The sequence below is a fragment of the Quercus suber genome, unplaced genomic scaffold, assembly GCF_002906115.3.
Source record: "Quercus suber isolate HL8 unplaced genomic scaffold, Cork oak 2.0 scaffold_6, whole genome shotgun sequence".
NCBI classification, from domain to species: Eukaryota; Viridiplantae; Streptophyta; class Magnoliopsida; order Fagales; family Fagaceae; genus Quercus; species Quercus suber.
In genome coordinates this window covers 3,093,411-3,117,705 of record NW_027069472.1, presented here as the reverse complement: position 1 = coordinate 3,117,705, position 24,295 = coordinate 3,093,411, and the positions used below count along the sequence as shown (strand labels likewise).

The following is a 24,295-nucleotide window of genomic DNA, read 5'->3' as shown; positions in this document are numbered from 1 at the left end:
TCTCTATACACTGCAGTTTGCATCTACAAGTTTGCCTAGATCTATCTCAGATGTTCTCTCCAAGCTTTCTTTCCTTAGTTTTGTAAATTCTGTTGCTTCTTGTAATCCTAATTCTGTTATGAATAATACTAGTCTTTGGCATAGCAGGTTAGAACATCCTTCTATTCAAAGAATGTCTCTATTACAGTCTATTGTACTTGGTATTGTTTCATGCAATAATAATAAGACTTTTGATTGTACTGTCTATCCTTTTGCTAAACAAAAGAGATTGCCTTTTGATTGTTCTACTCATATCTCAACTTCTAGATTTGATTTAATCCATGTTGACATTTGGGGACCTTACTCCACTCCTTCCTTATATGGTTCAAGATATTTTCTGTCAACTGTAGATGACTTTAGTAGATGTACCTGGGCTTTCTTGATGTCTCATAAGTCTGATGCTTCTAGTTTACTTCAATCCTTTTACAATATAGTTGTTACTCAATTTCATACCAGCATCAAGGTAATTAGGACTGATAATGGGCTATAATTTGCTTTACCTTCCTTTTATGCCTTTAAAGGCATTTTTCACCAATTATCTTATGTTGAAACTCCTCAACAAAACTCCGATGTTGAAAGGAAACATCAACATCTTTTAAGTGTGGCTAGGGCTTTAAGATTCCAAGCTAATTTACCTCTTAAGTTTTGGGGGGATTGTATTCTTATTGCCACTTATCTAATCAACAGAATCTCTAGTCCTTTGTTAAAGGATCTTACACCTTATGAAAAATTACTTGGTCATTCTCCTATCTATTCACACTTAAGAGTGTTTGGTTGCCTATGCTATGCTTCTACATTGACTAGGAACATAACTAAATTTGATCAGAGCTAATGCTTGTGTTTTCCTTGGTTACTCACATGGTACTAAAGGGTATAAACTGTATGAGTTGAGCTCTAAGACCTGTTTTCAGTCTAGGGATGTTGTTTTCAAAGAAAACATTTTTCCTTTCAAGTCTTGGGTTTCCAGGTCTATTACCTCCACTCCTGTTACTCATTCCATGTTTCCACCTAAGTCATGTGTTCTTGATCCACCTCAGACCAATGTCTCTACAGAACTTTCTCATTCTTTCACTCTTTCTGATGCAGCTATTCCACCAGATGAATTTCCTAATCTTGTTCATCCTGATGTTACTTCAAATGAAGTTCTTGTCCCATCTAATCCTGTTCAATCTGGTCCTATCCAATCTGACTCCTTATCTCTTCCTGTTTCTAATATTGTTCCTTTTAGAAAATCCTTTCAGGTGCACAAGCCACCAAATTATCTTAGAGACTATCATTGCAATCTTGTTACTGTACTAGTGTTTGCCTCAACTTCACTCTCTCCATTAGATGATTCCTCTGCATCTAGTCCAGGTATCTTATATCCTCTTTCCTCTAGTCTTTCCTATGCCAAACTTTTTGATCAGCATAGAGCTTTTTCCATTGCTCTTACTATTCAAAAAGGACTTGATACCTATGCTCAAGCTCTTTTAGATCCTAGATGGAAAGATGCTATGCAGGCTAAAATTGATGCATTGCAAGCAAATCACATATGGGTTATGACACCTCTTCCTCCTGGAAAAGTCTCAATTGGTTGCAAGTGGGGTTTCAAAATCAAACTAAAGCCAGATGGGTTTGTTGAGAGATATAAGGCCAGATTAGTGGCTAAAGGGTACATCCAAACTGAGAGTATTGATTTCTATGAAACTTTCTCACTTGTTGTGAAGTTCACTACTGTTAGAACCCTTCTTGCATTGGTTGCTGTTCAAGGCTGGCATCTCACTCAGTTGGATGTGAATAATGCATTCCTACATGGGGACTTGCATGAAGAGGTCTACATGGTTCCACCTCCTGGTTTTGGCAGCAAAGGGGAGGTGTGCAAGCTTACAGAATCCTTATATGGACTCAAGCAGGCTAGTAGGCAACGGTTTGCCAAACTTTCATCCACTATCATTGAGCATGGGTTTATTCAGTCCAAATCAGACTACTTAGTGTTCACTAGAGTCATAAAAGGTTCTATCATCATTTTTTTAGTCTATGTTGATGACATTTTGATTGCTAGTAATAATGTGGATGCTGTGAATGAGTTCAAATTGTTCCTAGATAACAAGTTTAAGTTGAAGGACCTTGGCACTTTAAAATACTTCTTAGGATTGGAAGTAGCTAGAACCACTGAAGGCTTGACTTTGTGTCAAAGAAAGTTCATCTTAGAGTTGCTCTCAGATACTAGTATGCTGGCCTGCAAACCCTCAAATGTTCCCATGGACCAATTTGTCAAATTGAGTAATGCAAATGGTGATGATGTTCCATATGTTGCTCTGTATAGGAGAATGGTAGGGAAACCCCTGTTTTTAACATTGACAAGGCCTGATATTAGCTATGCTATCCACAAGCTAAGTCAATTTATGAAAGCACCTAAGATGCCTCATCTTCAAGCAATCTATAAGGTTCTTAAATACCTAAAGAAAACACCTGGCCAAGGGTTATTCTTGTCTACACATTCTGAGTTATAATTGAAGAGCTATTGTGATGCAGATTGGGCTGCTTGTGTGGATACTAGAAGGTCTATTTCTGGATTTTGTGTGTTCTTAGGAGAATCCTTAATTTCCTGGAAGTGCAAGAAGCAGCAGGTGGTTTCAAGGTCTTCTGCAAAATTTGAATATAGGGCTATGGCTAGTAGTATGGTTAATTGCTCTACTTAAAACTTTTGGTTACACACACAAACATCTAGTTTCCTTATACTGTGATAGCAAAGTTGCATTGTACATTGTTGCCAACACTGTATTTCATGAAAGGACCAAACATATCGAAATTGATTGTCACTTTATAAGGGAAAAGATAAAAGATGGAGTAATCAAGACCTTTCATGTTCCCACAAGGCATCAATTAGTAGATTTATTCACAAAGCCTCTTAGCCAAAAGCAATTTCTATACCTCTTGTCCAAGATGAACTTGATTAACATCTATAGTTCATCTTGAGGGGGAGTGTTAGAGTCTGTATAGATTTTGTATATGTGGTTGTGCTAGAGGTTGTTTATGTACATATTAGGATAAGATAGGATAAGCTACAAGTAGTTTAGCTAGTCAGTTAGTTGTTGAATACAGCTGTCAGGTTGTTAGGTTAGTTACAACTTTTCCTATCCAACTCTGTGTATATAAAAGGGGCTGAACTATATTATTGTATATACATTCTCATTCAATATAGATTTCATTCATTCAATCTCTCTCACTCTCTCTCGCGCTAAACTACAATTTCACTAAACCATTGTTGAAGCTGTGTTCTAATATGGTATCAGAGTAGAGCTAATTTAGAGAATCTTCAATTTGGTATTCTTTGAGATTCTTAGTTCAATTACTTTGTTTTTCTTGCTTAGTGCTTTCTCATGAATCAAGTAGAAATTCTCAATTGTATTTCTCTTGTTTCTGCACTGAGTTTTCAATTCTAAATCTTGATTTCTTTCTGCATACAATAGCAATTGAATTCTTGATTTAGGGTTTTCATTCAGTTTCTAGTTTGAAGATTGCGTAATTGTTTAATCAATTGCCAAGATCTTGAATTGGTTCTTGTTTCTCTGTTTGATCAACAAGTTCCTAAGTTGATTCTTTGTAATCAAGTAGTTTGGTTTCTAAAAGCAATTCTTGATTTTTTTCTCATTGATCCATGGTTGGGTTTGTGTATCTTGTTCCTAAAGGGGAATTTAAAAAAAAAAATTATTTTATGTGAAAATTTTAATTTCTTCTAATATCCCAATGGTAATACTCGCTAAACATTCCTTTGCAAACCCATCCATTTGTGTTAAGCAAAGTCATCAATTTGATATACGTGTGTTTTTAACAATTTTAGCCTCAATTAAATTGATTCTTTTATATTAATACCACCACGAGATAATGCCAAAATCATGTAATACTATCCATGTTATTGGCATGTTAAATGAGTTTCATACAAAATATGCTACATTGCTAAAATGATTTTTTATATGCATAGAGTATTTTAAATATAAAATATTTTTTCCAAAAAAATTTGTAAATTCTAAATGGTGTCGTTTCTTTCAAATACTTTATTTCAATTTCAAACAGATTCAGTTTAAATCTCGCTTAAATTGGCAGTCCGCAATAATAAGGCACATTTTAGGATCAATTCAACACGTTTTGGAACCTAAAGCGACAATTGTTAGTGGGACATTCTCTTATTTTAAATATTAACTAAATAATATTTACATTTTTTTTTAGACACAAGATTAGTACCGATTATTATTATTTTTTAAAATTCTGCTAAGATTTCCTTTTTCAGTAATATTATTAATTCACTTAATCTTTCTTGTGATATTGTCAATCTTAAGTATCAATTTTAATTTTGGATTGCTTCTTTTTGTATACGCAAATGTTAATGTATTGTTAGTTAATATTTTATAAGAAACATGTGCATTAGAAAAAAAATCTAACATTTTTACATTACTTAATATGTTAATTGGACTATTTTTTATCCATTTACAAAATGTATTTTAAAATTTTAATTATAAAAATAAATGTAAACAATTTACTATAAGAGTAAATATTATGTTTGAGAAGGTCATCGTCTCTCTTGGTAATATTGAACTTTAAGTGTTAAACAATAGATTTCAGTAATGAATTTATCCATAAAACTATTAATTACAATGTTAATTTTGATAAAGAGTAAAATTTTTGGGAGATTGAAAATTATGACACTCTTAAGCCACCCCAAACATAGTAAACTGTATTAATAGAATGAACAAACATTGAAAAGAATATAATATATTTAAAAATAATTTTTATTCATTAAATTTTTGGTCCTTAATTAAATTTGCATTATAAGATCAATAGACAAGACATTCTATTCGGCAATAAAATAATTTTTGTTTTTTTGCTAGGTGAGATGACTTACCTCTTTTTAAATAATTGTTTTTTGCAATATATAGTATAAGACAAAAAAAATATAATATATTCTACTATAAGGGACTTAAGCAATTGACTAAATGACCTAATAGTTAAGCCACAATAGCTTTAAGATTTTGAGAGGTAAGAAATTCTTCTTCTCCATTTCCATTTCTATTTATTTAAATTATGCTGTATATTTTTTCCCTTTAATATATATAACCAATTGATAGCCTTTATTTTCTATTTTATCTAGAAATTCATATGTATAGCGGCTTATACTTAAATTTGTTTTTTTGTTTGACATTTTGCTTTTTTTTTTTTTTGGTTATACATTTTTATAGCAAACTATCTAGAAAACCTTTGCATATAAGATAATTAATAGTAACTTTTTTTGAATTGGGAACCAATATGATAATAGCAGCGGCCCCACCCCCCCCCCCCCCCCCCCCCCCAAAAAAAAAAAAAAAAAACATAATTCGTAGTTCCACCCTTTGGGAGCATTGCACCTAAGCCAAGGTCATAGTTGAATTCCTGTCTATTCAGGCTATTATGTGAATCCAAAGAATATAACTGGACAAATGTTGGTGGCTTAGAATTTAAAAGTTGTTGACAAAATTTATAATTATTGATGTATTTCAGGTTCAGATGTTTTGCTGATTTTATTACTTGGTTATTTCTTTCATTCTACTCTGGAGCCTACTCACTGTGTAACCTGAAATAGAGATGTTACTCGCGTTGTATGTGCAAAATTCAACGGTGTGCTTATTTATTTTTAGCTATGTGTCTCTCCTTTTCAAGTACGGATATAAACTTTAATGTGCACATGGTATAACATAGCATTTTCAATGAACTTGCTAGCAAGATATAGTTCTGCACCAATTCAAATACATTAGAATGAAATGGAGCATATATTATGTTACCTCTTGAAACTATTGACTTGGGATTATTTTACAAAAATGATCAAATCGACAGTTGGTTGGATATTCATATGCAGAATATATTTCTAATCCACATATAAACCATATATAAATCGATTTATGTGTACTTGAAGGTTCCAACTGATAAATAAGTTTCAAAAGGGAAACAGTCTATAGAGTATACACATTCAGTATTATAATAAAAAATAACAAACCGCTCAAAAGTTAAAACACCTGAACAATGTATTGAAAGAAAGTACAGCAAATGTATAAGCAAACATAAGCTGCTACATGAACAAGACTTCATATGGGACTGGTACAATTTTTATGTCATTCCTAGCTACCTTTCATGGCAATATGGCATGCCTCAGCGGTTGGTTGCACCAAAGGTTGAAGCTTTACCCTCAGGGACACAACTTCCGGATAGTGTGGGAGCATCGATGGCACTTCCTCGTTGGTTAGGCTTAGGTTCAAGATGTCCTTCAGTGCCATAGGCATTAAGCTTGTAGTCCTCCAAATTGGAGTATTTTACGTAAGGACTGCTCTCAAGAGGCAGCCCTTCCAGTGCTGCATTCTTATGTTCTTTGGGTTCTGTCTTCTGCACCATTTGCTCATTGTTCTTAGACATCTCTCTCTCTCTCTCTCCCTTTGTCTCTCTTTCAGATCAAACATGAGTGTTACTTATGGAAGCATCAAAGTAATGATGTCCAAGAGCTTGCAAAATTTCTGTCAGACCCGCAAAAAATAAGCCTGGTCGACCTGTTCTTCAGTGTGTGCTTCCCTCATCATTCTCTGTTCTAAAGACTTCAACTTGCAATATGCTCCTTCCACCTCATCATGAAATATTATTGCCATTTGGCACATAATTTCCCACACATACATCAATTAAATTAACTCTTTGTCTGATTAATTGTAGTTGGGAGTGTTTTTTTTTTTTTTTTTTTTTTTTTTTTTTTTTTTTTTTTGTGTGTGTGACCATATAAAGGATTAAAAGCTGTTTATATAAGTCAGAATCACACTATCAAAATTACTTTTACTAATTCTGTTAAACTAACTTACAAGTAAATGGAACCGGCAAGTTGCATTAATTAGTACGTAAACAAGCTAAGATTAACGACTAGTTCGATTATGTCTAAACTACTGTTCCAATTTCTATGACTTGCTGGAATATTTGTACTTAATTTGAACCTTGAACATCAAGGGCCACTAAACCTTAGGCCAAATATTTAAAAAAAAAAAAAAAAGCCTCCTACACAATAAAATAAATTATATTTTTAACTTGTCTTATAGTGTATGTATATATTTATATAGCAAAAAAATAATAAGCAAGATTCCTCCCCTAGTAAAAAAATATAACAAATTAAGGCCTCCTTTATTGCCAATATAGTGCATCGTCTATCTATATGCATTTTAATTAAGATCCTAAAAATTCAATGATTAAAACTAAATTTTTTTAAAAAAATTATCCCTTTCGAATGTTTTGCATTGTATTAAAATCAAAATTAATAGTTTTTTAAATAAATTCGTTACTGAAATCCAATGTCCAATACCTGAAATCTAAATTGCCAAGAGAGACAATAAACTATTTCAAAAACATAATATTTATTATGGTATTAATGGTTTAGATTTATTTTTAGAATTAAAATTTGTAAAAGAAATTTTACAAATGGATGAAAAATAATCCAAATGACTTATTAAATTATATAAAATGTTAGATTATTTTTCTAATGGAGTGCTTACAAAATACTTACTAACAATACATGTTACAGTTGCATTTACATAAATAAGTTTTCCAAAATTAAAATGAATGAAACCCTATTTAAGATTGGTTAATGGCTATATCACACCAATAATAGTAGATTAACTATATTACCGATTGAAAAAGGAAATATTAGTAGAAATTTAACATGATACTAACATTCTTAGAAGTAATTTAAAAAAGCAAGAAAATAGATCTAAATTTCGACCAATAGGGTATTGCTTTATCTGTTGAAGTATTAATTAAGCCCCAAAAGCATCAAAAATAAATTTTTTATCAAAGAAAAAATAGGGAAAAAAAAAAAAATCTATTCGTGGGTTGTGCTCTTGACTGTTCGTTTTCTGCGTGGGAATTTAAGACGTAAGAGTCTATAGAATTTTTAAAGTTACAACTCATAGTCTCCCACACAAAAACAGAAAAATGACTCTCTTTCTCTCTCTCTCAACAAAGCAAAACTGAAAACTAAAATCAAAAGACCCAAAGAAAAAAAAAAAAAAATCAATCTCTGTGCTAACCTCAAATTTTGTTTGTGCTCACGGCTGGAAACTTTGTCATTCTCTCCATTTAAAGTTTTGAAAAGTGACTTTTTGAAGCTTTCTTTGCCACTCCTTTTAATTTGTTGTGCTTCAGCGTTCAGACTCTTCTCTCGATCAGGTTTGGCTCTAAAACGTACACTTTCATATTTGTTTTAAGCTCTCGTACTTTTTCAATTTCTCCTTCTACGTGTAAGCTAGTAAAATTGTGCTTGATCTTGGCACACTACAAAAAAAAAAAAAAAAGTCCTATGGCCACATTTTTAAAACGTGGCTATAGCTCTTAAATGGTGTTTTACTTTTGTTGAGTAAAACACCACTCTTCATTTACACAGATATATGCATGGCAAATTAACAAAGTTTCTCTTCAAAACTAGTTTGAAGATAAACTTTTTATATATGTAAATTTTAAAATTTTAACTATTGGATTGAATGTTCTTAGTATATTATTCATATTTGCAAAATTTCAAGAAGATTAAAGTTCAATTGCTATTTCGTCACAAATATTAAAATTTCAAGTTTTGTAATATAAAGTTGTATATGTAAAATAAATTTATAAATCGAATAGTAAATAATATTCCATTTGAATAAAATTTGATATGCATGTTAAGAACATAAGGAACATGAAATTCAACAGTTAGATTTTCAAATTTGATACCCAAAAATGATTTATATAAGAAGTTTAAAAAGTTGCTCTCTAAACTAGTTCATCTACAACATTCCTATTTTTGTTTTTGTTTTTGCTTTTTATTTTAAATAAATTTTAACTTATTATATCTTTGTTTTTTGTTATATATATACACACACTAGTTGTTAACAAAGTTTTGTGGAAAAGAAAAAATCGAATAAATTTATAACTAATTACTAGTAAATAAAGTTAAAATAAAAATTAATTAAGAGATACCAAAAATATAGCTTCATTAAAATTTCAATCATAGCTTTTTAGTATTTGGTTGCTTAACTCAATAGATATTGTTTGTTTTAGTTGTATATTGTGTTATTTTATCAAATTCTAATTCATTGAGAAATGTAATGAACCGGTCTTTATTTAGCAAGTTAAGATTATATGATACTTTTATGGTTAAATGAAGCTACCATAGTACATTTCATGAATTAGTTTCTATTATTTATGCTTGAAACTTTTTTTATTCTAGTTATTATAGTTTTATTGATAGAATTTCTTCTTCTTTTTTTGTAATATTTTTTAGTTATATATGTCTACTAAAAATATCTACAAACATCTAGATATGAACAACATTAAGTAAAAAAAAAAAAAGAAGAGAAGAACACATTGAGTCTTAAAAATTTCTTTGGATAAATTTGTTACTAGCAATAAACACAATATAACCAAAAGAAAATTTTAGTGCAAAAATTTCACAAAAGAACAAGAAATCTTGCATCTAAAAAATAGAATATATATATATATATATATAAGCTTCAATTTAGTTATATGGCTTTAGGCCCCAACATGTATGGAGCTAGTCCTACTAGCCCTATTGAACATTTAGTATGGCCACGAGGCTTTATGTCCTTTCATATAATAGGAGAGCAGCATGCTTACTATGAAATCAGATTGTCAAAATTTTGTGAAAGTTTTGAAAATTGAGAGTAACTGAGTAAGTAAAAGCTTGGTGATTTCGGAGTTCGCTTCTATCTTGCTTTTATGGGGACTAGCTCATGCTTACGACACTAGTGTGTTATCAATATCATGTAAATACCCAAACGAGTAATGACCATTATTTTTTCGTAAGCGGACAACAAATAATTGTCAAGCCTGTCAAACTGTAGGAATAACAGTACATTTTTCCTATAAATTTCCTTTGATAGACAACTTTTTAGCTATATTATACCTATAAAGAAAAAAGTACATACATTAAAGGATTTAAAGTACACAACAGGTGAAGCTAAACCAATAAAGGATTTAACTTTTTTTTATAGATGTTAAATGATGAACTAATTAGTGTTGCAGTCATTTATTATAATAATGAATGTTTACAGTCGTTTCTATTGAAAACGACTAGTACTTGATATGATGTATGTTAAGAGGCAGAGACACAGAAGATGGGGTAGGAAGAGAGACACAAGAGGTAATAACTATTTACTTAATAAGATAATAAACCAATAAGGTAATAACTATTTACTATCAGCCTACTTGACATTTCAAGGGGGGGTTATTTCCCTTTGTAGTATAGTTTCACATTGCACATCACAATAACTAACAAGAACAACCTTTCAGAGGTTGCAAGTGGAAAATCTTTATGGGTGAAAAAAACAACCATACATACCAGAAACAAGCATTGAATTTTATGGGACCAGATTGCCAACTTGCTTACACTTTCAATCCTGTCTCTTTCACAGTGAAAGAGAGTGGGAATACTAACGTTCATCTCTTATCCTTCACACAATCAGTGCAAAATTATTGGTTCAGAAAAGACCAACAATTCATAATCAGTTATGGCAGTTTCTCCACCTCAGAACTTTTCAACCTTCTTAGCTACTTATCTTCTCTTGCATTCCAAGTTTCCAACTCTCTGAATGTACATTTAATATCATTACTTTCTAAATAATTTCTGCATCCTCTTCTTCTTCTTTGCTTTCTTTAGTCTTCAACAATGGCAGCTGAGTACTCAGGCAGGAGGAATTCCAATACTCAGATCTTGGAAGAACTTGAGGCACTCAGCCAATCACTCTACCAATCACATACTTCCACCACCAGAAGAACTGCCTCCCTTGCTCTTCCTCGAAGTTCTGTTCCTTCAGTCCCATCTGCTGATGAGATTGGCATAGTTAAGGTTGAGGAACAATCCAACAGTAACAAATCACGAAGACGTATGTCCTTGTCTCCATGGCGTTCCCGGCCAAAGCTTGATGATGAAAGTGAGCATAAGGATAGTGTTAAGATGGCAAATCAGCCAGAGGTCAAAAGGTTGGATGAAAGAACAACTTCTTCAGCAGAGAAGAAGGGAATTTGGAATTGGAAGCCAATACGAGCTCTCTCCCATATTGGAATGCATAAATTGAGCTGCTTGTTTTCTGTTGAAGTCGTCACTGTCCAAGGCCTTCCAGCTTCAATGAATGGCCTTCGGCTCTCTGTATGTGTCAGAAAGAAGGAAACAAAGGATGGAGCTGTTCATACCATGCCTTCAAGAGTTTCACAAGGAGCTGCTGATTTTGAAGAGACCTTATTTGTCAGGTGCCATGTATATTGCAGTTCGGGAAGTGGAAAGCAGCAACTTCAATTCGAGCCGCGTCCATTTTGGATATATGTGTTTGCTGTTGATGCTGCAGAGCTTGATTTTGGAAGAAGTTCAGTGGATTTGAGTCGACTTATTGAGGAATCTGTGGAGAAGAGCTATGAAGGTACAAGAGTTCGGCAGTGGGACACAAGTTTCAATCTATCAGGAAAGGCAAAAGGAGGAGAAGTACTCTTGAAACTGGGGTTCCAGATTATGGAGAAAGATGGAGAAATTGGAATCTATAGGAAGGCTGAGGAATTGAGGTCAGATAAATCTAAAATTTTCTCATCTTCTTTTGCCAGAAATCAGTCAAAAATATCCTTTAGTGTCCCTAGTCCAAAGATGTCAAGCCGAAAGGAAGCTTGGAGTCCTTCACAGACAGGAGCAACAAGAAAAGATCTTCAAGGAATTGATGACTTGAATCTTGATGAGCCAGCCCATCCCCAGCTCCAGCTCCAGCTGCAGCTCCATCATCCACTCTCTCTATTCCAAAGAAGGAAGAGCCAGAAACAAAGATAGAAGATCTTGACCTCCCTGACTTTGAAGTTGTGGATAAAGGAGTTGAGGTTCAAGAAAAAGAGGAGGATGCAGAAGGTCAATCTGAAAAATCAGTTGAAGAAAGATCAGTGTCAAGTGATGTTGTCAAAGAAGTTGTGCATGATCAAGTACATCTCACAAGATTAACCGAACTTGATTCGATTGCTCAACAAATAAAAGCTCTTGAGTCTATGATGGGAAATGAAAAAATTGTCAAAAAGGAGGAAGAAACTGAATCACCAAGACTGGATGCAGATGAAGAAAACGTGACAAGGGAATTTCTCCAGATGCTTGAGGAAGAAGAAACTAAGCCATATAAATTAAATCAACCTGAATTTCCACCTCTCCAGCTTGAAGGAACCGAGGATTCAACAGAATCTGAATCCAATGTGTACCTCCCTGACCTTGGTAAGGGCTTAGGCTGTGTGGTCCAAACCAGGAATGGGGGCTACTTAGCTGCCATGAATCCATTAGATACTACAGTTGCAAGGAAAGATGATCCAAAGCTAGCCATGCAAATATCAAAACCATTTGTCCTACCATCGCATCAATCTGTAACTGGGTTTGAATTGTTTCAGAGGATGGCAGCTATGGGGCTAGAGGAACTCAGCTCACAAGTTTTGTCTTTGATGCCCATGGATGAACTGCTAGGAAAAACTGCAGAACAGATAGCCTTTGAAGGCATTGCTTCTGCAATAATCCAAGGGAGAAACAGAGAAGGTGCTAGCTCAAGTGCTGCTCGTACAATTGCTGCAGTAAAACTCATGGCAACTGCAATGAGTACAGGCAGGAAAGAGAGAATTTCAACAGGAATTTGGAATGTGAATGAAGAACCATTGACTGCAGAGGAAGTTCTGGCATTCTCCATGCAGAAAATTGAGGCCATGGCAGTCGAAGCCTTAAAAATTCAGGCTGATATGGTTGAGGAAGAAGCCCCATTTTATGTTTCTTCACTCAATAGCAAGACTGTTGGAAGTGGTGGAAATGATCAGAGTCACCCCCTGGCTTCTGCTGTTCCACTTGAGGATTGGATAAAAAACTATAGCTTGGCTACTCCTGAAAGTGAGCCAGGAGATCCATCAGATATCACAATAGCAGTGGTTGTCCAGTTGAGGGATCCAATTAGGCGATATGAGGCAGTCGGAGGACCTGTGATAGCACTTGTTCATGCCACAGGTACTAACATCCAAGTGGAAAAGTATGAAGATGAAAAGAAATTCAAATTAATGAGTTTACATGTTGGAGGCTTGAAGGTTAGGACGAGTGGGAAAAGACATGTGTGGGATACTGAGAAGCTGAGGCTGACTGCAATGCAGTGGCTGGTTGCATATGGTTTGGGAAAGGCAGGGAAAAAAGGAAAACATGTGCTGGTAAAGGGGCAAGATTTGTTTTGGAGCATTTCCTCACGAGTAATGGCTGACATGTGGCTCAAACCAATCAGAAATCCAGACGTAAGGTTTGCAAAGTAGGAGTCTTTCTTGTTGAGGCCGCATTTATAAAGTAAATTCATTTCATAGTTAATGCCATACTAGTAGCATTACTTTTTATACAAATTATAGATTTTACAGATTACTAAGTATGAAATTTGATGCAGTAGTGAGTTGCATTATATTGAAAGCATCGTTTGGTTGGATTTGGATGCAGTTCTGAAAATGCAAAGATGACATCAGTGTATTAGCATATTAATGAACAAAATACAATAGAACTACTAATATAATTGATTCAACTCAAATGGTTTACCTTGTGCGTGTGTGTTACAAAAGATGAATAGGAATCAACAGCAAGGGTAGTGATGGATTTAAAATGTATAAGTAAGATTAGTAATCATAAAACGAATGAATCCCTTCTTTAAATGATGGGACCGGCATCCATTCTGCACCTTCGTTTCACTTGAGGTAACAAAGAAAATCAGTTTTCTTGCCAAGTTAAAATTTGACGAACTTTTGAACTTCCAGTACAAGGATAAGCATCGGAGCAGGCACATTAATCAACCATAAAGCTCCTGAAAGCTTTTCACAACTGTAGCCCTGAGGACAGAACTAATTGGTGTAATTTAGCTCTCATCTTAATAATCTCCTCCAACACAATGATGATTTGTTCGATATATACAATCAAGCTCTTATCTTTGAGAATTGTTCATTCATTTACAATTCAACCAAATTCCTTTCTACAAATTCCCCTAATTTTGTGTCGTGATGGATCTGGCATGGACCAACTTGAGATTCAAAATCTAGGATGCATGGACACAGACATGGGTATGACACAACAACATGAATAATTTTTGAAAAATTATAACATAAAACGACAAGTACGACACTGTATAATGATACAAATAAGATATGATATAACACTCTAAATAAAGTGTTTGTGCATCCTAGTTCAAAATAGCAACAATTTTTTTTTTTTTTTTGAAGTTTAATAATAGCAACATTGATTAAAAGGCATTCTATCAATCAAATTGCCCTGTTCTAATATAATTATAAAAAAAATAAAAAATAAAAACAGCTTTACCATGAAAACAAGAAGCTCACATGTTGAAGAGATGCCATATTGCCTCTATGGAATTTGAAGTAATGTCATTTTTTTTTTCATGAACCTGAAAGGCTACAACCCCATAGAAGTTAGAACAGATACGTAGCTTATCAGGTGCGAATTTCATATTCAAAATACCTTTACTATTTTGTTTTGGGGTCTTCAAAATGACTGGCTCTGCATAACTTCATGCACCACGCTTAGTACCCAATTCGAAGTATGCAACTACAGTCTATTATCAAACGATGAAAGAGATACAAAGTCACATTATAGGGATTATATTTATACCTTGTTAATTTTCAAGGCCATTCAAAAAATAAAATACACTGAAACCACCAAGACAGGAAACAAGGCCAAGTTCTGCTTCACCTAAATCAAATCATCAGCCACAGAAATGATGAAGTTTTGCTATAATATAGATTCTATCCATGCATAAATGTACTCTAAAATAATGGCAGTATTCTTCTGCCATAACATTTGTGAAAGGTGATACCTGTATTATGGGGCACATCTTATCTGTTACCTAACCTTCCAGCCTAGGAGTGATCGGTAGGGCATCTCACATTGGAGTTTTTTAAGTATTAACCCACAATGTCTACCTTCGTGCAACCCCCATTAGACTTTAGTGCGTTTAGCAAGCCCAAATAAAGTTTTTTATTTGGACTTTTTAAACTTATTTTGGCAGGTCCATGCCTATATATATATATATATATATACATCCGTATTTTATACTTATAATAAATGTTTTTTTTTTTAAGTGCATCCAAATAAGCAATAGCATACTATATAATAATACTAGTATTATTCCAACTTGATGAAGATTTGTATGTAAGCTATTTTTTAAAAAAATAATTAAAACTAAATTATTAAATAAATATTAATAATAAATTATAAAATAAGTAAAAAAATTTAATTAAAAAATTACTTTAAGTTATATGATAAATGTTGATGATTTTATCAGTCTTTGTTCATTTTTATATTTTAAAGTTCTCTTTGTACTTTGTGTTAATTTCTTAATATGAGATATGGAATGAGTTTTGTAGGGGTATTAGGCCTAGTAGAATGTATTGGGCCAGGGGCCCAATCCGAGGACACCTCATAAGTCCAATGATGGATAAACATGTAATAGAGGTCAGCACTAATAAATAAAAGAAGGGATTTGGGCATTATGTTCCAAGGAAGCGATCTGAGAAGGAATGCTCCTCGGCTTAGCCGAGGTCGGAAGGTGTGGTCTGACATCAAAAGTAATGTTCCAGACAATTCCACTGATGAAGATAAGTATAAAGAAGGAACAGGATATAGGGAGGCTATGAAATATCTGAATGAAAAGCTGCTACCACCATATTAAAGGCTCTGCAACTAACTCTCTAGCCGCATTAATGAGGAGGTGATATCTGTACAGTAACTTTTAGTCTTATAGTTAATACTCAAAGACTTCAGGAAGGTGCTAATAGGACAAAGATCAACACCCACAATTTGATCTGCACGTGGAAGGTGGAGATGAAAGGGGAAGATAGTATAAAATTGAAGGAAGATCTTGAGAGAATGAGATCGAGAAACTAAGAGAAAAATACTGTAGCAATCAAGAATTGAATCTGTAATCTGACTTAAGAAAGATATGTAAGAATTGATCTCCTTGGACTGTGCCAAGAACGATTTTATTTAGAATAGATCAGTCTATCTTCATTTTCTTGTCATCTGAATCCACTTTACTTGTTATCTGATTCATTAAAACCCAGTTTTTCCAACCCAATCTCTACAAATTCATTGTATTGGGCTTTTTGGGCCTAAGTTCATTTATCCTTTGGGCTAGGGACTCAAACTGCATCATTACAAGTTTGATTATTCCTATTTGAGTTGTGTTCAACCTATGTCCTAGCCAGCACAAACAATAATAAACAAAATAGTTCCTCAATACTGAATTTTTCCTAGTGATATTCTAATTTTAAAAAATTAACACACTCACAAATTAAATACAATAACTAAAACCCAAAGTCAAAATATACACAAAAGAGTTCAATTTGTTTTTAAAAAAAAAATTAAAAACTTATATAAGAGAACCAAGAACTTAAATGAGTGTCCATTATTTTGCTTCTTTATAGTAAACGTCCTTTGATATAGTATCCTCCTGCACGCAAATTTAGAATCAAAGAATAATAAGGGTACGTTTGGTACACTGAATAGGGATTGCGACAGGAATTGTAATCTTTATTACTAGTAATAAAGTGTGTTGTAATGTAATAACTAAACATATTCATTAGTTTGGTTGTGAGTTATAACATTAAAATGAAACTTAACATTTATTTTAGAAAATATCTTACTCATACAATTATATCTTTTTAAAAATTGTTATTTTTAAATTTAAGAGAGATATGTGTTATTTTTTATGATTTTATTTTTATTTTTATAATTGTTAGATGTATATGGAAAGTTTGTTTATTTGGAAATATATTAAGTTTTGAATTTATTGCACTTACTAAGGAATAACTAATACTACCTTTTAAAGAGGAATAATTATTTCTCATTTTGAAAAATAGCTATTCATAAGGAATGACTATTCATTGTAATAAAAACATAACCAAACTAAAAAATAAATAAAACATAGGAATAACTATTACATTACAACGTCTATTATAGTCTACCAAACATGCCCTAAGTAAAATGAATTTATTAGATTAAAATATAAAAGACCTCAGCCAGGTTGGATAATATAAATGTGTACAAGTTCTCAAGACATGGACATGATTATCTATTGATTATTGATCATGATCACAACAAATCAATGTAAACAATTTTTAATAAAAGTGAAATATATTTTGTTGCTAGACTTTGCTGAGCTATAGCTTATCCACATGATTATGCCTATAGCTTATCAACTTGATCGTGCTAGTCCATAACAATCGGGTTGGGTGTTCAAATATGTTATTTTGCTAGAAGTACTTTAGATCATTAAATAAATTATCTTCACAAGAAGTGAAGGTGTTGGAAATAAATGAGAGATAATACCTGAATTTTCCTTGGAAATTACACAATTTGATTTTACCAATAAAGAGGTGGCAGAGATGAGGCATGGACTAAGTCAATGTTTTGAGACAAATCATGTCATCTACGGTATATCCGATGTAGTTAGACAAATAGTTTCTACACGTTGTCCCTAGGATACAATAGCCCAGCCACCTTTACTGATTATCCTTGTGAGCCTACACTACTTGTAGGATATAAGCTCCCTATAGTACTATCTTTTCCCATAAAATTCTGTAAAAGATAAAATATTTTTGTGAGTAGTAAGAAGCAATAGATAGTAAGTGTTTAGGACAATAAAAAATTGTTTTTTAAAAAGTCTGCAGCTTTGTAATTCAAAAATAAAAATATGTCTCTTTGTTTTTTTTTGAGAAAGCAAAAAAAAAAAAAAAAAAAGAATGTTTCTCTTAAATTGTCTCTTTGTTTTTTTTTGAGAAAGCAAAAAAAAAAAAAAAAAAAAGAATGTTTCTCTTAAACTTTTATTTCTTTCCATATATATATATAAAGCCAGACTCGTTGCTTGTCCTTAGCCAAAAAATAAAAACGTTTGCTAACTTTAAAAGATCATAAAATTGTTGAAATTAATGTGTGATGAATAGTTTTCTTTTTATACATATATTATATATAAACCGGTCAAACCTTCTTGCCAAAGTATATACATTGAGGTGTGGTAAGTTAATAGACAAATCAAGTTTGTCTTTTAGTGTCATAATGCCATTAAAAACAAAATTACAGCCCTTAACGTGGCTGTCTTTTAACTATCAATTAATACAATTCTTTTGAAACTTTGACTATACACAATAATTACAACCAAGAATGGAAAGCAATATATAATACTATAACACATCAACGGTAAATTATATAAATATATAGTTGTACAATATTTGATACTTTCTATCTATAATGTTACTATTAAATATATTAAAAAAAAACATTTTAGAACAAAAGTTTATAAAGGAAAGTATAATAAAAGCTAGCAATATATAGTATTAAAATTCACATTATTTTTTAGAGATTTCCTAATTAAAACCATTGACAATAGCTATTCAAATTTTCATATATTTGAATTTTCAAAATTTAGCAATCAATGTATCTAACATTAATGGATAATTGATTTCCTCAATTCACATAAATGAGTATTAAAATAAATATGATATTTTTTATAAAAATATCCAACAGAAGGTAATCAAAAGTACCTTCTATATATGCAACTATTTATTCTTCTACAATAGGAGAGAGGAATTGCACTCATGGAAACTCTCTCCTAGAAATTAACTTTATAAAATTGAACGTGGATGATGCAGTCTCATGGGATTTCATCTTTTTAACTGTTGTTGCCAAAAATGCAAATGGTGAAGTGTTAAAGGTTTGGACCAAGATTTATGACTTATGCACTCCTGCTCAAATTGAAGCAGCTCCAATTTTGTAGGTTTTAAACTTGACTAGGTTTGAAAATTGGTGCAATATTATTGTGGAAAGGGATGCAAAAGTTTGTTTTGATGCTCTAGCTGAAGAGGTTGAACTTGCTGATTGGTTTATCTCTACTATCATGAGTAGTGCTTCTGATTTAAGTTTGTATTTTGTTAATTGTGAGTTTTGCTGTGTTAGGAGATCTCTTAACTTAACTGCTCATTCTGCTACGAAAATTTATGTTGCTCTTAAAGATAGTTTTTTTAAAGTAATAATTGCAATCTGCCACCTGCAGTTCTGGAAGCATGTTCGATTGTCATAATGTTTTTAATTCTTAATAAAATTGCAGGTTATTAAAAAAAAAAATTATCTAATGAATTGTTTAAATATAGAATAAACTTTAAATTAATTAAAAATATCTATTATAAGAATAACATATAAAATTATGAGATATTCAAAATTTATGTGGCACAATTTTAAAAGGTGAGCCAAAAATCAAAAGACTTCATTTTAATTAGTAGTAATTTGTATCATGTATGCAAAAATTTAACAAAATATAATTTTTTTTCCTAAATATAAAATTTAGTAATTCTGGTAACCGGACCTTAAGTTTATCAATTTTTAAAAATACATAAATCTCCCTACAGAAGCCCCAAATCCTAACACTGCTAAGAAGGAAACTAATACAACTTGGTGTAAACGTTGTAATGAAATAGAATTTAGTAAGTTCAGATTCAATGGCACCTCATCATACATCAAGTCCACCACGTAAAACGACGTGTTCTTTGCAAGTTTTCCTTTTACCTTTTTTATTCCTACTTTTGGAATTATTCAACAGCCATTGTTACTTCCCAATAATGCTACACTATCACTTATAATGCCATGATTAAACCCTCCCTTTTTTCCTGGCTTTTGAATCAAATATTTATTTATTTTTTGAGGGGGAAATCAAATATTTATTAATAACCTAAAGTTGCATCTTCGGGAAAAAAAAATTTGAAAAAAAAAAAAAAAACAATAATGTGGGGTGTATTGTATGAGATTTAAATATAAGAATGGCTTATTGGATAAAGAGATTGGATCGAAAAACCATTGCTAAATATCTATACTATTAATAAGAGGATTCCCCTATTTCATCTTCAATTTTTGGCGTACCAAAATATTCTCATACAAATTCTGAAATAACATACCATTTAATTTAATTTTTTTTCCTACAAAAAAGCATAAATGGTTAAAACAGTCAAACTACCTCAAAAACAAAAGGAAAAAAAAAATCGTTATTCTCACCATCCATTTGTAATCAAATGTTTGATTCTTATTTGTATTTATTATCTATTTTTTAATTTTTTTGAGAATCATATTTTTTATCTATTTGAATTCAAATACTTCAATTATCTTTATAAAAAAACACAAAATTACTTCTTCCCAAAAAAAAAAAAAAAAAAAAAAACCATTACCTCACATAAAAACTACTCATTCTTATCCCGAAATTTCTATGGTTTTTTTTTTTTTTTAAATTCTTTAAAATATTCCAAAATTTTTGTTATCCAAATTCTATACCGTTATCACAAATCCTCATCCATCCACACTAACATATATAATTTTTCTTTTGTTCAAATCTCAATTTTTTTTTTACTACAATTCTTATCCCAATCAATAAATTCAAATGTCCCGTTAGGTTTCAACTTCTTACGGTTCTCTATCTCATTTTTAAATATTATTCCACGTTACCTTACTTCCTTCTTTTAAAAAACACACACACACACACACACACACACACGAATATTTATATATCACTTTTTTAAGCATTATAATGCTAAACCAAAAAACAAATAAATAAAAAAGAGTATTATTGCACGCGCAAAGTGCGTGTGATGAGTCTAATACATAAATAAGAGGATTCTCCACTTTGAACTAGCCTTTAAACCTTATGTTTAACCGGAAAAAAACTTGAAAACAATCCAGTAAAAATATATCTCTAATGCACTTAAAATACCTACAAAATAGGACAGTTTCTTACTAATCCATATTTTTAAAACGAACTTATCCATAATAATAATAATAATAATAATGACACTAGACCAAAAAAAAAAAAAACCTCATCGAGCGCAAAGCGCATGTGACGAGGCTAGTATACACACACACACATAAAAGTTCTAAAATTTTGACAATAGACTTTTAGTTAAAGTATAATTTAAATTCCTAAAACTTAGATAATAAATCTTTATCTAAATTAAATTATTGTTAATTCTTATTCTTTAGTCAAGAGTTTTGTAGCTTAATATCCTAATAAAATACTAATTTAGTAATAATTAATAATTAATCAAATGTGAGATGCAATTTGAGGAAGAAAAAAAACAATAAAAAAAAGTGGGTTGTTTGTGGGGAAAATTTTTGATAATAAGTGTAGGGTTAGGATTTGTGGCCCAAGCCCAAAAACAATAAATTTGTAGAACGTGGGTGATAGAACTAGGTTAACTATGGAGCTAACAACGGTTGATCACAGCATACAAGTATAAACCAGCATAAAAATACACGTAAAGACCAAGTAAGTTCAAGTCCGAAGAGGCTTATGATAGATTGGATACAGGTTACAATTCTTTTTTTTTTTTTTGTCTCCCCCCTTTTCATTTAGGAACCCTTCTTCTTTATATATCTTCCTCCACTACCATTGCCATCGTCCACTTGTTCTTCATCCAGCTCCCCACTTGAGTGCATGTCATGTATCTCCTTTAGTTTTTGTGAATGACGGTAGCTCCAGTTGTACTGTTCATAGGTCTTCTCCACATAAATGCGGCCAGAAAAGTTACTGTAGTGCATTTAATACGGTGGTGGCAGCTTTTTCTTTTAGATATTTCCCCATTCCTCTTATCTCCAAGCGTGTCTAGAATTGATCCAAATTGCTGAAGTCACTAGTAAACCCATTCAAACCCCCCAGATCTTTACATGACCCCAAAATCCTTTCATCCAAGGATGATCGTCTCTTCGAAACACTGATGCTCTCTTCGGACGGAGTTTATTCGCCCCTATGTATCCTCCTTTCACGCGAAATACCCCTCGATAATTTAAGCCTCCTCGGACATAAACTAATCTTCACCTTGGGCTTTAGGCCCACTACGTATGGCTGGGCTTTACCCCCCCCCCCCCCCCCCCCCCCACACACACACACACACACACAATAAGCTTTTAGTTGGAGTAGAATTTAAATTTCTAAAACCAATATGATAAATTTTTATCTAAATTAAATAATTGTTAAATATTATCCCGTAGTCAAGAGCCTTGTAAATTAATATCCTAATAAATATTAATTTAATAATAATTAATAAAACGAAAGATGTAACTTAAGGGATAAAAAAAAAAAAAAAAAACATGGGTTGTATGGGGTTTAAGTTTAGAAAAATTTTATAATATTTTTTAAATAGACATTTGATAAATATTTTCCCTTAATTTGAAAAATATATCCTAAAAAAATGTAAAATTAATTTACTAATTAGTGAGAGTAGCACTTGGCATAATCAAGGCTTCTAAGCCAGTGACAGCTCTAGAATTTTTATTTAGGGGGATCAATAATGGTGGAGTCATGAATTTATTGGCGGGAGAGGCGTGAGTAAAAAATAAAATGAATATATTTTTTTTCCTGTATATATAATTTTTACGTTATATACAACACAACTATATTGTACAATAATATTGAAAAATATTAACATTCGAAAGATCATTAAGATAACAATCATTGGATTTGTAAATGAATAGAATTAAATAACTAATTATACATTTTTATCAAATTAATATATAATTTACATTTATAAGTTATATCAATTGAATAAAAAAAATAAGAATAGTAACACACTTAGGAGTAGGGCCAGAGCCTGAAAATAAGTGAGAAACTAAGAAAAATAATACTCCAGTAATAAAATTTTGCTTTTGAAGTGTATGGTTTTTTTAAATGTGCATGCAATCACTCTCTTAGAATTGGAGTAAATAGTAAAAGATTTCATGGACTTGGAAATGTGTAGAGCACTTATCAAAATACTTGATGAGACATAGAGAAAAACTAAGAAAAATACAAATCAAACATAGAGAAAAATTAAGGATCATGTTCAAACTTATTTCAATTGAGTTTAACAAAAAAATTATAGTTAGGGTGTTCAAATTTTTATTGTAGGAGTAAATATATAAATATATATATATATATATATATTTTGGGATCAGGTCAGGGGGTTCATTTGAACCCCCTGGGTTGGTCTTGGAGCCGCCCTTGTTCTAAGCCCAACTCTTATTATATAGTAATATGATTTATTAAATGAAGTTGTTAGAGAGTTAGAGTAAATCTCCCATTAAAAAAAAAAGGTTGTTAGAGTGAAAAGTCAAGTATAATGCTCCAATTTTCTAATTTGACCATGTGTTCATCCATTCTGTGACTTTAATAAAAAAAATTAATTCAATTCTAAGCTTCTAAGATGAGCCAAACCAATTACTAGGATAAATCTGTTTAAATTTCAACCGCAGCTCTTTCCAAGGCAACAATATGCATTAACCTTTTTTTTTTTTTTTTTTGGGATATAAATATTTCATTGGAAACGAAAAAAGAAAAAATGAAACCAATTACAAATGGAATAATTCAAACCATTCTTCATCCAATGACTTTAGGCAAAAGTCACGTACAGATGACAAACAAAATAGCCCATTTGACAATATTACGGGTAACAAAATTAGCCTCCTTAAAAATATGATTTATAAACCACTTATTAAAAGAGTTTCATCTATAAAATTTTTGTAGCGGAAGAATCATGTTTAAAGCATTTCCTGTGCATATCAACCATTTAAAGTTAAGACTTAAGACAACAACCAAGTCATTGTCCCAAGGTGAAATTGAGACAAAAACCAAGCCATTGTCCCAAAATTTTGATGTTACGGATTCTTAATAATCAATCAAGATCGCTCACATTTATTTTTTTTCCATTATTCTATTATATTCAAAATCATAATTTTTATTACATCTTTAATTAACACATGTCTTTTTTATTATTTCTATTAATAGTATTTTTGGTCTTTCTTTATTATTTTTTGTTATTCCCATGATTTGAATCAACTCATTTTCTCTATTTGTTTACGTTGAGAAAATTAGTCAACGAAATAGCTTCGACGCTATGTCTCAATATCACCTTGAGGCGATTTCAAGATAATGACTTTACTTTGTGCCTAAAGTTAAACCCCACAAAATTCTTCAGATCTAAATCAGTTATTACACTACTTTTCATAAAAAATTATATATATATATATATATATATTACACTACTGATATTGCATAGCCCAAAGGTATCCTCTTCGAATCTGATCTCCAAAGCCCTACTTTTTTACTAGGCAAATCAAGACGAATTCCCACCTATTCAATGTGTTTTCCTTCGATGTTATAATATTTGGATTATTCCCTCT

General features: G+C 31.8%; 1 protein-coding gene across 1 annotated transcript; it reads left to right on the top strand.

Annotated features, from left to right (window-relative positions):
- The first annotated feature begins 10,590 nt into the window (after positions 1-10,590).
- On the top strand, positions 10,591-13,468 carry LOC112023645 (protein PLASTID MOVEMENT IMPAIRED 1). The gene is given in 2 exon segments (XM_024056269.2): positions 10,591-11,794; positions 11,797-13,468. Coding segments are annotated over 2 exon segments (2,628 nt in total). The 5' UTR covers positions 10,591-10,735; the 3' UTR covers positions 13,366-13,468.
- Positions 13,469-24,295: the final 10,827 nt, after the last annotated feature.